Source organism: Aureobasidium namibiae (assembly GCF_000721765.1).
Source record: "Aureobasidium namibiae CBS 147.97 unplaced genomic scaffold scaffold_7, whole genome shotgun sequence".
Taxonomy (NCBI): domain Eukaryota; kingdom Fungi; phylum Ascomycota; class Dothideomycetes; order Dothideales; family Saccotheciaceae; genus Aureobasidium; species Aureobasidium namibiae.
The window spans coordinates 67,563-83,804 of record NW_013581202.1 but is presented as its reverse complement, the minus strand read 5'-3'; the positions used below and the strand labels follow the sequence as shown (position 1 = coordinate 83,804).

General features: G+C 51.8%; 9 protein-coding genes across 9 annotated transcripts; 4 read left to right on the top strand and 5 right to left on the bottom strand.

Moving 5' to 3' along the window:
* Positions 1 to 92: 92 nt before the first annotated feature.
* Positions 93 to 3,188, top strand: M436DRAFT_81112 (secretory pathway Sec39; the record flags this gene model as incomplete). Its single annotated transcript, XM_013572803.1, has 3 exons — positions 93 to 1,689; positions 1,845 to 2,004; positions 2,057 to 3,188. The coding sequence occupies 3 exons, from the start codon at positions 93 to 95 to the stop codon at positions 3,186 to 3,188; spliced, it is 2,889 nt and encodes a 962-aa protein (XP_013428257.1).
* Positions 3,189 to 4,000: 812 nt separating this feature from the next.
* Positions 4,001 to 4,397, bottom strand: M436DRAFT_44654 (uncharacterized protein; the record flags this gene model as incomplete). Its single annotated transcript, XM_013572436.1, has 2 exons — positions 4,001 to 4,206; positions 4,256 to 4,397. The coding sequence occupies 2 exons, from the start codon at positions 4,395 to 4,397 to the stop codon at positions 4,001 to 4,003; spliced, it is 348 nt and encodes a 115-aa protein (XP_013427890.1).
* A 1,083-nt stretch (positions 4,398 to 5,480) lies between these two features.
* Positions 5,481 to 6,616, bottom strand: M436DRAFT_72092 (uncharacterized protein; the record flags this gene model as incomplete). The annotated part of the gene is made up of 4 exons (XM_013572715.1): positions 5,481 to 5,517; positions 5,555 to 5,729; positions 5,854 to 6,181; positions 6,566 to 6,616. The coding sequence occupies 4 exons, from the start codon at positions 6,614 to 6,616 to the stop codon at positions 5,481 to 5,483; spliced, it is 591 nt and encodes a 196-aa protein (XP_013428169.1).
* Positions 6,617 to 6,742: 126 nt separating this feature from the next.
* On the top strand, positions 6,743 to 8,391 carry M436DRAFT_30700 (sugar porter family MFS transporter; the record flags this gene model as incomplete). Its single annotated transcript, XM_013572404.1, has 3 exons — positions 6,743 to 6,967; positions 7,023 to 8,165; positions 8,218 to 8,391. Coding segments are annotated over 3 exons (1,542 nt in total), but the record flags the coding sequence as incomplete, so codon positions are not given.
* Positions 8,392 to 8,583: 192 nt separating this feature from the next.
* M436DRAFT_44872 (FAD-binding domain-containing protein) lies at positions 8,584 to 10,242 on the bottom strand (the record flags this gene model as incomplete). Its single annotated transcript, XM_013572476.1, has 2 exons — positions 8,584 to 10,044; positions 10,105 to 10,242. 2 exons carry the CDS (start codon positions 10,240 to 10,242, stop codon positions 8,584 to 8,586), a joined length of 1,599 nt encoding a protein of 532 aa, XP_013427930.1.
* A 266-nt stretch (positions 10,243 to 10,508) lies between these two features.
* On the bottom strand, positions 10,509 to 11,910 carry M436DRAFT_81108 (D-galacturonic acid reductase-like protein; the record flags this gene model as incomplete). The annotated part of the gene is made up of 4 exons (XM_013572802.1): positions 10,509 to 10,773; positions 10,831 to 11,159; positions 11,211 to 11,674; positions 11,724 to 11,910. 4 exons carry the CDS (start codon positions 11,908 to 11,910, stop codon positions 10,509 to 10,511), a joined length of 1,245 nt encoding a protein of 414 aa, XP_013428256.1.
* Positions 11,911 to 12,479: 569 nt separating this feature from the next.
* M436DRAFT_72088 (aldolase) lies at positions 12,480 to 13,439 on the top strand (the record flags this gene model as incomplete). Its single annotated transcript, XM_013572714.1, has 1 exon — positions 12,480 to 13,439. One exon carries the CDS (start codon positions 12,480 to 12,482, stop codon positions 13,437 to 13,439), a length of 960 nt encoding a protein of 319 aa, XP_013428168.1.
* A 452-nt stretch (positions 13,440 to 13,891) lies between these two features.
* On the bottom strand, positions 13,892 to 14,776 carry M436DRAFT_81106 (ribosomal protein S7e; the record flags this gene model as incomplete). Its single annotated transcript, XM_013572801.1, has 3 exons — positions 13,892 to 14,255; positions 14,309 to 14,391; positions 14,621 to 14,776. 3 exons carry the CDS (start codon positions 14,774 to 14,776, stop codon positions 13,892 to 13,894), a joined length of 603 nt encoding a protein of 200 aa, XP_013428255.1.
* Positions 14,777 to 15,210: 434 nt separating this feature from the next.
* M436DRAFT_45392 (uncharacterized protein) lies at positions 15,211 to 16,193 on the top strand (the record flags this gene model as incomplete). The annotated part of the gene is made up of 3 exons (XM_013572578.1): positions 15,211 to 15,506; positions 15,564 to 16,079; positions 16,133 to 16,193. The coding sequence occupies 3 exons, from the start codon at positions 15,211 to 15,213 to the stop codon at positions 16,191 to 16,193; spliced, it is 873 nt and encodes a 290-aa protein (XP_013428032.1).
* Positions 16,194 to 16,242: the final 49 nt, after the last annotated feature.

The following is a 16,242-nucleotide window of genomic DNA, read 5'->3' as shown; positions in this document are numbered from 1 at the left end:
CCGGGGCCGGGGGTGTGACGCAAGCGAAGTGCGGGCGGACAAGTTGTTGGCATGCTAGGTCGCTCAGAATGCTTCGCGATAGAAAGCCGAACATGGCGGGCGACGAGGCAGCGAAACTGTCGTCGGCGCAGTGTATACTGCTGGCGGTGCACTATGCTAGCGAGGCCAACATCCGCACCCTACACGCCTTCACGCCGCAGCGTCTGGACGTGCTGTCACCTGAATTGGTCCTGCGCATCGTGCTCAGTTATCTGCCAGAGACGACAGATCCTTCGCTATACACGACCTATGTGCGCGAGGTCGCCACACGCATCTACCTGGAGCAACATGAGCCCTTGGACATAGACACAACCCCCGTCACGTCTCTGTCACCCGAACAGGCCCAGAAGCGTGTCAACAAGCTCTCGACTGCAGACCTCAGCCCTCCGGCATTTCCTCCCCATGCTCCCAACGACCTCTTGACTCGCTTCATCATTCACCGCGCAAGTCGTATCGACACCGAGACGGGCCTCCTTGCTCTGGTCCCGCGCCTGGTAGAGCCGTTCCTCGATACCAACGACTACATACGCACTTGGTACATTTCTGTCGTCCTGCCCTTGCTACGTCTCCGCTACGACTACTATCCCGGAACAAAAGACCCGCCAATCATCTCCTCCTTTGAGAAACTCGATGGTCAACAAGGCATCCATCTCTTGCTTGAAAATGTGACCAACGTCGAACATGACATTACCTCGTCCACCGACTCGGAAGGTGTAATCGCCAGAGATACTAGAGCCATGGTTGGTCCATGGATGTACGGCCACACCGAGCGCAAAAGACGTCGCCTCTATAACAAGAAAGAGCCCAAGCAGGACGAACACAGCGCGGTCCGCTCTCCTCCACGTACCGCTTTCATCAAACTCGATGGTGTCTCAAAGGAGGACAAAACAGGTCACGATTGGGAATACGTCTTTGAATGGATGGTACACAATGCTGTCGACAATTTTGCTCTAGTAACGAATCTCATCGAAGAATGGGATGGCCCTGGTGACGTTGATCTTGGTGGTTTCCACAATCCTCAAGGCTACCTCGACGATGATACCCAAGCCAAGCTAGAACGCCAGTACGCACAAGCTGCCTTTGCTTGCTGCTACGCCGCCAAAGCCGATAGTCCAGAGATCATCGATGGCGCTCATGGAATCCTTGTGCGCCTGGCTCAACTGCTTGATTTCGAGCCACCTCCAGAACTCGCCACTTCTGTAAAACAGCTACCGAAGGTCGATAAGCACGCCGAGCTTTTGCATGCTACTGATTCTACCATATACCTCGAGCCTGATGTCCTTCTACGCCCCGAACATCCTCTGGCCACCCCACGACTCGAAACTTATATGCTTCTCCAAATGATGGTTTATTCGGCCTATCAGCTCAATGGCCTTGGTCACAGTATCTCGATACTCAACGTTGCGAAGTTGCGCTTCTTTTCAGATGAGGACGAACAGTTGGCTCTCCTGCTCAAGATTGTGCACGGCCTGGCTGCCAAAGGTAAACGTGATGAACAGCAATGGCAATACGATTACGACAAACTAATTTGGTTGTGGAACTGGAATATCGAACTCGAAGACCAAGGTCGCCGAGGCGCCGGCATATTTGGCAAAATCGAAAAGACGACGGTTGAACGCGAATTGCTCAAAGTCCTGATTTCAAGCGGATGTAAGTCTGCAGACGAAAGTCTTGCTTCAGACATTGATAGGATTCTGCACATCTCTGATGATTAGCTACCAATCACACTTTTTCTCATTACTCATCATCACTGTTTTGTCGGACAGTCTGCGAAAGAACTAAATTCTGACGTCTTGGTGGTATAGGTTACTCGCTAGTCGACAGCCTATACTTTTCTCCCTCTGATACTCGCCGAATCGAGTCAGGAGACATCGAGAAAGTCGTCCTTGATCAAGCAATGCAGCTATACGACAATGCCAGCAACGGTAACCGAACAAGGGGCAACATGAAGAAAGCTCAAGACCTGTACGTTCGCCAAACAAGACCGATCTACCGCATTCGACTGACAGATGTCCAGAATTGTCCACTGCCAAAGTCAATTTCCTCAGAGCGCCGAGTTCAAGAAGGCTCTGGCACTAATCGCAGCAACACACTCAATGTCTTTCTATTCCCTGACGCTGCAACACGGTGTTCCTTTCCAGCCTGTGAACATCCGCGCTAGCTTGGATCCTCTGTCGCTCCTTCCAAAGCTACTTGAGCAGAACGCCAACAGCTACACAAAACTCGATGATCTCATAGGAATCGGTCGCAACCTGATAGCAGCTGGTCTACCACTTCGCAATGCTGACGGCGATCTCGTTGATCGAACCCTAGAAACCGACAACGACAAAAAGACTAAGCTCTTGGTTGCTGAAAAGAGAGTCATATACATGTGCGTCGAGGCAGCACTCACCGTCGGTGACTTCGAGACTGCGTATTCGTACGTTGTCAATAGGCTGGCCCCACAAGACACCATACCCTCATCCTCACCAGAGGGGCAACCACAAGAAGACGACGTATCTTGGCGCGCAGCCTTCCTCGCCGGCCGCTACAGACCACAATCAAACGCCCAACCCACCCTTCGCCGCTTGGATCAACGTACCGAACTGCTCAGTCTAGCTCTACTCCTCGCCCCTCCAGCCTCACTGTCAGAAGTTCTGAACATATGGCGCCGCTGCGAAGAAGAAACCAACGCCCTCCTCGCCGCCGAAACGCAAGCAGAAGAAGAATTCGACGACCGCGCAGACAAACGCATCAGCGTGCCCGGCGGGTTCTCAGACGTGTCGACCGAGGGCATGGTGTTTGGGCAGCCCCGCCGTGAAGTCGGCCGCTCCAATGCCGAAGCCAGACGCGGCGCCGACGAAGAAGCACCCATGGGACTGTTCGACGTGGCTCGGGGTGCGGCGAAGGCGTTCAGCAGGAATGCATTCCCCTTGCGTGGTCCGAGTAGTGCTGCTGCTGCTGCATCGCAGCAACAACAGCAATCGCAGATGCATGCTCAACAGCCAACGCTGACCGGTGAGGCCGCGGCGCATGAAGGCATGGACGATGCTGGCAGAGTGCGCAGGCGAGACATGATTGCCAACACCGTGACTGGTGGTCTGGCGTCTGGAATCGGATGGATGTTGGGTGCGACGCCCGTGGACAGGAGTGTCGAGGATCGCCGATGAGAGCAACTTTTTTTGCATTTCGGACGGCCTGGAGACCCGTGTCCGCGTGTGTGTAAGAAGCAACCTAGTCTCGATGATTCATTAAGAAATAGAAATCTAGAACCAAGGCCTAGAATTACCATCTCTCCTCCAGAATGGCCAGACAACTTGTCAGAACTCCGAAGATGTGTCGTCCTCGGCTTCACCGCCTCTGCTCATGCGGTGTCCATAGGCCTTTGATCACAGAGCGGTGAATATAGTACTTGGTCTCGAGTACAATCACAAGTGTAGACACGGGAATAGTGTTACATAGGAGTTGGAATCGTTGACATGCGAAAGAGAAAGAAAAGGTAGCATTTGATTGAACAGGCCGAGATAGAACAAAGCCAGAAAAACTAAAAATCGCATGCATCGCTATCAGAAACCGAACAGGCAAGAACGCTATGATGAAAAGTCTGCCGCTAATGCTCTTTCCTTCCCGAAAACCTCTTGAGAGTAATGTAGAAGTGAAGACCATGGCCTTGCCTTAGAAAGAAGACGGAGAAATTGAGAACTATCGAAGTGGAAGAAAGGAGAACGTGAGCGATGTAAAAACATTGAGAATTGACCAGCTCGAGAAAATACAGATAGCCACCGGGGAGAAGAGTGTTGTGGGAGTAGAGCGATCTGGAGCCAGACATACTTGAAGCCGAGTAAGAGGGAAGCGTACATGAGATGGCAATGCGGAGCTCAAGTTCGTGAGCATTGCGATACTGTTGTTAGTACGTGAATTCACCAGATGGCGGGCTCCTGGCTACGGCAGAGGGATCACACTATGTACTGTCAGACTGCGGTCAAGTGTAGTGGAGAGACAGGCATACCTTATAGGCGTGTCTGAACCAAGATGTGTGGCTCTTCTTCCCACCATTCAGCATGATCCATTTGCTGCATGTCGCACAATATCCTTCCCATCCTTTATCATCGGCCAAGGCTCGAATACGAGTAGGACGTGGAAACGGCGTGCCCATGACAGTGACACCATGGCAGAAGTTCTTGTGGTCTACTATTCTATCAGCATATCGTTCACACAGCAAGAGGATATCACCTACACCAATAAGTACTGCGCTTCAAGCTCAGCCATTTACCGGGGCGACATGCTCCACACCATCCCTCTCGCTGCTTGCCGTCTCCTCTGATCCAGCGCGGCATGTACAGATGATTTGGATCCTTCAGGTTGCGTCTCTGTGGCATCATGGTCTGGTCTCTGGGATTCATATCCTCGGATGGCGGGTCCACCATGTTAGTGGGAGGGTCGGGTATCAGGTCTGTCAGGGTTGTCGTGTTCGTGGTTGCCAGACTGGCATTGTCGTCGATATCCCAGCAAGAGGAAGTTGGAGATATCTGGGCGCGCGGTATGACCATAGAGGTGTCCAGCTTGGAGAAGTATGAGGTCCCGTCGTGCTCGGGCGAGTGGCCAACATCTTGCACAGGGAGATCTGTACGGAACGGAGGTGCGGGAGGTGACATGGCCTGCGACCAGTCCCATAAACCGACATCATGCTTTGTCGGATAGTAGCCATGGCGTGCCTGTGCTTCATCGTGAGAGGCGAAGGTATGGTGATTGATGCTTGCAGACGTGTTCGCAGACCGTCCACCTCCTGTGTCAGAGCATGACACATCCGCAGTGTGTCCCTGGAGAGGTATACCTTGCGCGTAAGGTTGATACTCTTGCCGATGTGTATCATTGTAGTTGGTGGGTATTGGGTTGTAGTTCCATGGAATCTGATGGCCAGCCACGTCTTGAGCCCCATGATACGAGCGCTGGAGTAGCCAGTCATTCGTGGTTGGCTGGTTGATATGAATGTAGCGCCCACCAGCCATAGTAGGATTCAAGTATGTTTGGGATACGCTACTGTCCCAACCCGAAGGCATGTATCCATGTTCATGTGCTCCTGGCGAGGCTTGAGGATACCATGTATCATCTGACGAGGTTAGCCATGCTGCTCGTGTTAGTAGATGCTCTCGGTAACCACAAAGCAATATATACTCACGCTTAGGTTGAACATCATGAGCCGACCACTGGAACTGTATATTGCGATCGTCCAGCGATGGTTGCGAAACATTTCGGTGGTGTTGTTGATAGTGTGATTCCTGGCTTCCACAGCACACAGATTGGTCGGTAAATGATGCCTGTTGATTGGCTAAAGACGAAGACTGACGGCAGAAATTAGGTCGCACCGTGGGAGGGTCCACGAAGGACGAAGTCATTGCATCCTAGAGAGAAAAGAGATTCCACAAGGCATTCTGGTAAAGAAAAAAAAAAGTGACAGGTCATTATCCCTTGAGGAGTACCCCACCGGTTATAGAAGATCTCCCTTGGGCAAATGCATGACCATAACGTTCACGACCCTACAAGGCACACATTTCGAAATGCAAGACCCCAGGTAGCGTTTGTTGAATCCTGCGTGAGATGATGCGCTGAAACAGTCCTCGTGCGTTGAAGGCTGCATGAGCTTTCTTCACGGATTGAAGCAAGGGATGGTGCTGTGCCGAACCAGACTGAGAATCGCATTGACAACGGTACTCAAAGTGCGAGCAGGATCAACCATTATTCGTCGGGTGTGAGCATTTGAGTTTCTACATCAAGAATGTAAGACAATGAAGGAACCCGGATGGGAGAATGGGGCTGCAGCAACCACCAGTGCACTGTCGAGTGAGAGAGTGTGTGGACGAGATTGCTCGATTGCTCGAGACATTGGCACGTGGCTACGCTCACATTGAGCAGGAGAGTGGCCAGTCTCGAGCTCCGAAGGATCTTGTGTAACACATGGCTGTTCTGAAGGCGCGGCCCAGGCGGCCCGGCCGCACTGTGATGAACGTTTTGGGTTCACGTGGAATGTGTGGGCAGGCGCTCGGCACCGAGCTGAAATCAACGTGCCCTTGCAGAGTGGAAGCCGAGGGGAATGCAGGAGCGTGGGATGTTGCAATGTGAGAGATATACGAGGTACAAGGTCGTGATACCCTGGAGTTGCGCGCTGATGATTTAAAGGTCGGGGTGGTTTGGCTATCAACAAGGCATGTGGCTAGGGTCGATGAACGGCAGGCGAGATCGACGTCGTCTTGCATACACTATCCGCTAGTGCAAGCAAGTCCGGAGAATGCAACGCAAGGCATGAGACGTCAACGACTGCAACACTCCTCCCCCAGAGAAGGAGCAATAGAAGGGGCGGGTCCTCGACGAGGGTATAGGAACTCGAGTGCTGCCGGAAGTTGATGTCAAATTTTGAGCCTCACAAAAGAGTCAGGAGCGTTTGTCGCTTCATCCTTGACATCCGAGCGATCTGGTTGGCTCCACTTTGATCGACAGCCGCACGCTGGTCACCGATGCGATCAAATTGGTGCACGACTCATCATCGCACCCCTGTACAATTTCTGTAAACCCTCTGCGCTGCTGGGTGAACTTCTGTCATCGTGAGTTCATGACGTGAAGGCTTGCCAGGGCCTGGCGCTGTCCAGATGTATTTGTTCCACCCGTCTCTCTTGCTTTTCTCGGTCGAGTTTGGTGAAGTCTTGCTCAATAATCCCAATCATCAACAATGGCTCCATATCTGGGCCTAAAGGGCTCAAGTCTTCGAGCTGCTATTGCATTGGCAGCTGGACTTTGCTTTGTCGCCTTCGGTTACGGCCAGAGTGATTTCGGAGGTCTTCTTACAGTCTCGACATTTAGAGAGAGATTTCCTCAGATCGACACTGTTGGACATCCCAATAGCAGCCATGTCGCCGTCATCCAAGGAATCACAAACGCGACATGGAATATCGGAGTATGAGATGTAAATCTTGCCACTTGACTGACAGATACTGATTTGGATACCATAGTGCTTTGCAAGCGCCATCATCGCTGTCTTCCTCGGCAACTTCCTTGGTCGTCGACAAATGATCATGCTTGGACTGGTAATCATGGCACTTGGAAAGGTGATCCAAGCCTCGTCCTACTCGTATGGTCAATTGATTGCTGGGAGATTCGTCGCTGGATTCGGAAATGGCTTCAACACTGCAGCCGTGCCGGCGTGGCAAGCAGAATCAACTCGTGCGCACAGGCGCGGTACCATGCTCATGGTCTCTTCTGGAGCTTGTATCGCCTTTGGTGTCGCTGTAGCCTATTGGGTTGACTTCGCTTTCGCATGGCTTGCTCCAAATTCGGCCTCGTGGAGAATCGCCACCGCATTCCAGATCGTACCAGCCATGTTGGCATTCATGCTTATCATCTTTCTTCCCGAATCACCTCGCTGGCTCATCCTCACGGGTAGAGAGGAAGGAGCACTGAGCGTCCTTTCGGCACTTTCAGACACAACGCCCGACGATGAAGAAGTTCGCCAGGAGTTCCTTCAAATCAAGGATGCCATCCTCGAGATGGCTCGCGGTGGCTTCTCTTCTGCCTTTTCGATGAACGAGTACAGATATCTGCATCGCACCATCCTTGCATTCCTGCTTCAGGTCATGCAACAGTGGACGGGCATCAACCTGTTTACCCAATATCTCGCTCTCATCTTCAACACGCAAACAGGCTACAAACCATGGGTGGCCAGGCTACTCGCAGGTTGCAGTGCTACCGAGCTATTCATAGCCTCATTCGTCACTGTCATTGGCATTGATCGTTTCTGGGGCAGACGAGCTCTGTCTATGTTTGGTGCTGTCGGCATGTCAATCTCGCTCATCATTCTCACGGTAATGAGTTATCTCGACAACCGCTCCACACACATAGTCATGGTCGTTTTCATTTTCGTCTACAACACCTTCTTCGCCATTGGCTGGCAAGGAATGTCATGGCTATGGGCTGTTGAGTTGACACCTCTAGCCATTAGAGGGCCCACTAATGCCATGTCGACCGCTGGAAACTGGCTCAGCAACTTCATCGTCGTGCTCATTGCACCCATTGCCTTCCATCACATCGGCTACCGGACCTATATCATCTTTGCAGTCATCAATGCTGCTATAGTCCCGGTCGTCTATTTCTTCTACGTAAGTCTATTCAAAACTCTCAAATTGTTCCCAGCGACTGACCCTGTACTAGCCCGAGACCGGATGCCGCTGTCTCGAAGAAGTCGATGTGTTGTTCCACCAGGCATCCCAAACTTCGAGCCCTTGGACGAGTGTGGTCAAGGTTGCAAACAAGGAACCTCTGTGGTACGGCAAGGGTGGAGAAAACACCTTCTCGTACGAGCAAAGTGACTGGCACCAGCATCTTGCCGATACTCAGAGAAGTTCCAATGAGCAACGAACTTCGTCATCTAACGGTAGTCCAGTTGGCATGGAAGAGAAGCAGGAAGTTTAGATTCTGAGATTGCAAGGCGTTTCGGCTGTGCACAATTTGTAATCGTGTTTAATATCTAATCATCTATGTATTTTTTACAAAGGATATATATATATATGAACCCTATCACTTGACCCATTGCCTCCATGCGGCACTTCTAGCTTGGATATAAGTCTTGGACTGGATAGCCTTCCAAATGCCGAAGAAGCCAGCCCATGGCCACTTTTCGAGGAACTTCTCAGGAGCAGCTGCCTTTTCCGGTGGTGCCTTGACCTTGTCGTAAACACTTGGCAAGTTATTGGCGCCGTACTTCTCTCTGAGTTCATCATACCACTTGCGATCAAACTGCTCCCAGAATTCGGACTCGGTGTAATAAGTCTGGGCGTACAGCCACTTCATGCCTCCCAACTCGCGTAGCTTGGCCTCCAGGTTTCTGTTTGCCTTGACGAACTCGGCACGATTGTTGGGTCCAAAGCCCCAGACTCCAATGTTTAGCATTAGTTCCTTGTCTTCTCTGGTGTATGGGTGCATTGTGGGTTGTTGCGTTCTCTTCAGCGGGCATAGCCAAAGAGGAAAGATGTCGAGTTCAGATGATGTGTAGTCAACGAACTTCTCAGCCGTGGAGTAAGGGAGAGCAAGATCCTGAATGATGCAGCGCTTGGACTCGCCGGAAGCATGTAGCGCTGTGTACATCATTCGTGTGTGGGTGAAGTCGTCCAGGAACCAGCGAGTGAACTTGTTGTGAGGGAAGTTGAAGTACTTGAAAGCCATGTCGCCGACCCAGAATCCACCACGATCGTAGCGGAAAAGATACTCTGGGAGTGGCACTGCTTCTACGACAGGTTCTGTTCCTGATTTAGATACCTGACCTTGGACGTGTTGGTAGAACCAAGGGTCCCAAGCAGAGCTGAAGGTCTGTACAGGTAGACCGGACGAAGGCGTATCAGTCATGCGGCCCGTTACAACAGCTCCTTGGTTCTTGGAAAACATGATACCGTCGACGTAGTCAAGACTGTGGTCTTGGGTGGCCTTTTCGAGAACCTTGATTGCATCCTGCATATCGGTGACAGGATGATACGTTGTCTCGACAAACTTCTTTGCAGGCTCGAGACGCAGCTCGATCAAGGTAGTAACACCAAAACTACCCACCGCGCCGGCCGCTCCGTAGAACAGATCAGATCTCTCAGTCGGAGAACACTTGACAATTTCACCCGTTGCGAGAATCATTTCAACCGACTCAATGGTGTGGTTAAAGAAGCCATGCTTGAAACTCGAGCTTTCGCCAGCGGTTCCCACATAGCCACCACCAGCTGTGATTCCAGGAAACTCCATGACTACTGGAGGAACCAGACCATAAGGCAGTGTCGCTTCGACGAGCCTGTCCATTGGTACATTCGGTTCCACAAATGCAATCTTCCTGTCGACATCGACCTTTAGCACTTTATTCAAAGTACTCACGTCAAGAACGTGAGGTCCTTTTGATGTGTGGCGGGTGCTGTTTGTTGAGCCATGAGAAATGCGAAACTTTTGTTTGTTGGAGTGAAACTCGGCAACGCGGGCGGAGAGGTCGTTGACGGCGACATTGTGCTGATTCAGGAAGTCGTTGTTACCAGACACGGATGCAAATCCACGAATTTCGGCTGAAACGTTCCAACTGATTGATTGTGGAAGAGATGGAGCATTCAGAATAGTAGTCCCCGGTCGTGTTGCGGCGCTGAAGTTGGGTCTGTAGACCACGTTTCTCTGGGCAGTGGCGATCCTGCAGAGAGCGCGGCGTGCCTGCATCCTCTATCACTGAGTCGAGCGACACGAAATCGACAGCAAGAGATCAAAAAGTACTGCAAAACTCCAAGAATGAATGACCGGAGATAATCATTGAGGTAGGACACGAGTGGGTATCAAAATTGGCTGGCGACTCTGGAGCACGGACGAAATCTGTATACATGAACACTTTCTGTTGCCCTCACACACAGAATCAGTTGTGCACATTTTTTCACGATTAGGTGTGCTATTATCGGTCTTGGATGGGACATGTGTCGTAGCGGTCATATCTACTTGAGTTCCCATTGGCCATCTTTCTCCGCAATCTCGATGGCTCTGTTCTCGTCCAAACTCCTTCTTCCAGCCTCGAGGATAGCACCAGTTGCAATGGTGTTCTTCAGGGTTGGCAAACCACGCTTGTCAAGATCATCTAGAGAAGCCTTTCCGTCTTTGAGTGCGTTGATGGCATCGACGAACTTCTCGAAAGAAACGTAACCATAACCTCCTTGACCAGCAAAGTCGCCCGACTCGTCAGGAGCATACTTCATGTAGAAGCTGGACATGTTTGTTAGTCTCTGTGCTAGAGGAGTAATGAAAGGAAGCTCAACTTACGGGTTGTACCAGGTCAGACCTGACTCGTCCTCGGTGACGTCGTATCCTCTCTTGGCTTGGTTGACGCGAACTTCACCCTTGCTGGCCATGTAGTGGAAGTATTGGTTGCTGTGGACACCTGCCTTCTGTGGTGCGGTCCAACTTGCTGTGTAAACACTGGTAGCACGTCTTCCACTGCCATCCTTCTTCTCCCAGTCCACGAGGAGAGTGATTGTGTCCTCGGTCTCCTCAACACACCCCAGATCAGTAGCAATGCCCTTGCTAGCGCTGCCTGTCACTTTGACAGGCTTGTAATCAGGGACCATGCTCTCGTTGACGTCAATGTGGTGCTGGGAACATTAGCGTTGAGGTTTGTCCTCTGTGGTATCAATGAAGCTTACAGAGTTGAGGTAATATGAAATGTCCGACTCCTTGCCAGCCCAAGCCTTGAAAGTCTCGAGTTGTGACTTTGGTTGTGACATGTAACTGTAAAAGTAGTTGAATTCACCCAGAGACTTGAGGGCGCGATGGCGAGCATCTGCGTAGGCAGGATCAAATCGCTTGTGGTGCTCAATGTAGACAAAAACATTGTTCTTTTTGCTAGCCTCGAGTAGCTGTTGGTGCTCTGACAGCAATTTGACGGCAGGCTTGGTGATCATGACATGGATGCCTCTCTCGATGGCGTACATGGCGATGGGAAAATGCGTCGGATCAGGAGTGAAGATGGTAATAGCATCGCCCGGCGAGAGAGCGTCAATGGCCTTCTTGTAGGCTTCGGGATCACGTTGGTCATTGGCTGGGTACGACTCGAAAGATGTGTCGAGGCCGTTGTAGACTTGGGAGATGTTCTTGTTCAAGTGCTCGCCTGTCACCGGTTAGTCGTGTTTTTTCCAAGTCAAGGACTGGACACTTACGGATCGCAGGGAACTTGTTTCCCGAAGTTCCTACCATGCTCAGGTTGCCCACCTTGCCGCGTCGTCTCAGGTCGAAGAGGGTGAGGCCGACGACACCAACCTTCTTGTCAGAGCCTGAGGCACCACCGCCAACAAAACCTGTCGTGTACTCGCCGGTACCGACCATACAAACATTAAGAGGGGCCATGATGTGGGATGAGCTCTTAGGCTGTCGTGATCTCAGTGCAATACAGAGAGGAGTGTCAAGATCCAGAGAAAGAGATGCAAAGAACAGAGAGCAGGGACAAGGAGGAGAAGAGGGCACAACCAGTCCAAGGGTAATTGCATCACCAAGACGGAGGATTACTTGCGCGGACAGACATGGCGGGGTGTAAATTGTGGAGTTGGCGATTGTCCGTTGCCGACACGATTGCAATAGATATGGCACGCCATTGGTGGAACATCTCTTTCCTCTGTCAAGAAGCGCCTGTGCACGCCCGTCGGCAACTGACCCAAGACACGTTTTGGTGACAATGGCCCGAGCTGCCCCACGCGCTGTCCCGCCGCTCATGGCGGGGGGTAAATATCGCGAGGCCATGGGGACGTGTGCTGATGGATACCATTTATCCGTCTGGTTAAGTACAAGGTTTGCCCAGTGACACTTCCCTCGCTTTCAATTTCCTCCCCTTTCTCCTTCTGTACATCCTCCTGCGAGATACTCCCATCTGAATCTCTGTACCACGTCAATTTCTCCAGAAACAAGACACATCTACCAAAATGGCCGCCAACGGCAACCTCACCCCTTTGCGTCATGGCATCTACGCCCCCACCATGACCTTCTTCAACCCCGAGACAGAAGACCTTGATATTCCTACCATCAAGAAGCACGCCGTCAGATTGGCCGAAGCCGGCCTTGTCGGTCTGGTATGCATGGGCAGCAACGGTGAAGCTGTCCACCTCACACGCGAAGAGAAGGTTGCAGTGACAAAAGCAACGAGAGAAGCTCTGGACGACGCCGGCTACAAGAACGTGCCAGTCATTGTTGGTGCTTCAGAGATGAGCATCCGCGGCACCCTCGAGCTCATCAACCAAGTCCACAAGGTTGGCGCCGAGTACGTCCTTCTCGTGCCTCCTTCGTACTACCGTTACGCCATGGATGAGAAGACCATCAAGGAGTACTACATCTCTGTCGCCGATGCATCTCCCTGCCCCGTCATTCTCTACAACTACCCTGGTGCCGTCGCTGGCATTGACATGGACTCGGACTTCATGATCGACCTGGCAAAGCACCCCAAGATTGTCGGTGCCAAGTTCACCTGTGGCCAGACCGGCAAGTTGACCCGTGTTGCTCTTGAGACCGACGCTACCTCGACCAAGAGCCAGGGCAGTGGTTGGATGGCTTTCGGTGGTATCGCCGATTTCACCCTCCAGACCGCCGCTTCAGGTGGTAGTGGTATCATTGCTGGCGGTGCCAACGTTATGCCCAAGCTCTGTGTCAAGGTATGGAACCTGTGGACTGAGGGCAAGTACGACGAGGCCGTCGAGCTTCAAAAGATCCTGTCCAAGGGTGACTGGGTGCTCACAAAGTCGGCTATCCCTGGCACCAAGGCTGCCATCGAGATGGAGTACGGTTACGGTGGTTTCCCCAGACGCCCTCTACAGAGACTGAGTGAGGAGGCCAGACAGAAGGTCAAGCAGGGCATTGCCGAGGCCATGAAGATCGAGAAGAGTCTGTAGATGATATCCATGCATGTTGGCGTCTGGGTTTATGTATCTCAAAGCAGAATGACTTGTTGATCTATGGCATAATTAGAATAGACGTATCTGATGAACTTACTCAAAGTATATCCTGAGAGTCTTCTATCGAGTGGGACCAAGTCGAAGGTCAGAGGCCACAGTACGCAGACAGGCAATCGACATTGGACAGCTAGGGCAGCAATAGAACGGCTATGACAGCAACAGGACAGGCAAGGATGGGTGGACATAACTCATGATTGACCGGATTAAAGGATGAAAGGGTATAGCTGACGGTGTCATGCGTGGTATTCTTCTACCTTAACAAGCATCCCGAACTTTCCCAGCGCCGGGCGCCCCCACGTGACAACACATTTTTTTTGGAAATGAAGAAGCTGAAAGAGACCAAGACTTTTTGTGATTTGGACGCAAATCATCCCTCAGTTAGAATACATTTAGTACTCGGCGGCAGCGACGGGGAACTCGAAGTTGACACCCTTGCCGGTCAGTCTCTTGTAGACCTCAGAGTAGGTGTCGAGGCGGTAGTCAACACCACCACGCTCCTTCTCGTCAAGAACGATCTTGAGGACCTTGGTGCCGTCCTCCTTGGTGCGCATGCGCTTGCCAACAATCTCGACGGGGTAGACGAGGTCGGCAAGGATGGCGTCGTGGACAGCAGTCAGAGTGCGCGAACGAGGGCGCTTCTGGGTCTGGCTGGTGCGCGAGCGGTTGCTGCGCTTGGGGCGGGGCAAGATGCGGCGGGAAGCGACAATGAGGACGTGGCGGTCAGAGAACTTCTTCTCGAGCTCACGGGTCAGGCTGAAGATGCGTTAGTTGACGACGGCAGACAAGTGGAGACAGTGAGTGCTTACCGCTGCTGGACCTTGTGGAAGCCCTGGAGCTGGGGAACGGGGACGAAGATGACAATGGCCTTTCTGCCGTGACCAACCTCGATCTAAAAGAATCCTGGTGTCAGCGAATAGTTCGCCGCCCAGTGCCCACCGCCTCTTCGATTGATCAAGCCTCTGGTCTGATGTGTGTATGGGCCCATGCCGTCTCTTCTGTGTCGAGCCTTCTCAATTTGCTCCTGAAGTTTTGATAATTTTTCTTCACATTCTTCGATGACCCGGCGTTGTCGTTCGTCGAAGCGATGGCAGCTGTCTTCATGTAGCGCTGCTGCTTACCTCGCGGGCAGAGACGAACTGCAGGGGGCGCAGGGAGGCGCGCATGTCCTGGATGTTGTTCTCGAGCTCGTAGAGAGCATTGGCAATGCTGGTCTCGATCTCCGAGGGGTTCTGGCGCGAAGGCGAGTTGGGGGCGATCTTGTTGAGGTGCGACATGTTGGCGGTAGTCGAGGTTGAGGGACGTCCGGTCTGTGAAATCGTTTGGCGGCGCGAGACGAATTCTTGAACAACTTGGGACCGAAGGTGCGAAGTCGAGCGTGCGCTAAGCGAGGCCTTGGCAGACTTTTCCGGTCACATGATTCCCTAGCTTCTGCTCTCCCTCTCACCAGCACCATAATCATTACAGCAAGTCAACTAATCCTCTGCCATTTTGATCATCGACCTATCTCAGTGATCAGAGCCTACGATATCAGGATGTCCAACATGTGTCTTAGTCTCAGATCGCCTGTCAAGGCCAGTCTTGGAGAACAGCAGACAAACCACCATTGACCGTGCATCCGTGCCTTCCCGCGTCGACTTGACTCTCCATCTGCCAACAGTCCGCTTTCCCAAGTGCGGGTCATTCTTCCTTCCATATTTTGCATTTTAGAATGAACTCTCAACTGTACCACCCATCAACACTGCTGCAATATGCTGCCATTCTCGCAGCGATTTACGTATTCTTCAATGGGCCGTTCTCAGGCTACTCACAAGGCCAATCCTCACCCGAAGAGAGTTTTGATATACCACTATCTCAGGAAAAGGCCGATCAACTCGTCTATCCGGACTCTGACCTGCAGTGTGATGCTCATACATACGATGCCCATATCTTCTCGAGAAGCCCTCTGGTGATATACATTCCTGACTTTCTGTCAAAAGTAGAATCAAAGCACATGATCAACATCAGGTAAATCAAACACCTACTAGCATAAGTGCTGAATGCTCATATGACCCAAAACAACAGTGAGGATAAGTGGCAGCCTTCCACAGTTTACAGCGACAATGTCGAATCCACGGATACCAGTATTCGGAAGTCGGAAAAGGCAATGATCGAACGTGACAGCACAGTTCAATGCATCGAACAGCGCGCTCTGGACTTTCAAGGCTGGCCTGTAGACACCTTCATCGAGCGCTTGTGGACACAACGATATACAACATCTGGCCACTACGCTCACCACTACGATTGGGCTTTTGCTTCAAAGACAGCACACCGAGTCAGTACCTTCATGGTGTACATAGAAGCGAATTGCACAGGTGGAGGCACCAACTTCCCATTACTTGTCAGACCACAGGACAAGCGTTGGTGTGAGTTTATAGACTGCGAGGAGTCCGAAGAGAATGGTGTTACGTTCTTGCCGAAAGCGGGCGCTGCTGTTTTCTGGGAGAACTTCGATGTTGATGGGAAGGGATGGAAGCAGGGTCTTCATGCCGGTATGCCTGTGCACAGTGGTGTCAAGATCGGTCTGAACATATGGAGTTGGTAAGTAATGTTGACCCAGATAGCAATGATCTTCATAGGCTAACTCGCTGCAGGTATCAAAAGGGCCATCAAGCGGCTATCGAGAAGCAGACAACTGGCAAAGATGAACCCTGAAGCAGCGTAAAAGCGTCGCCGTGACATTTGGCGTCAATTATGCATAGAT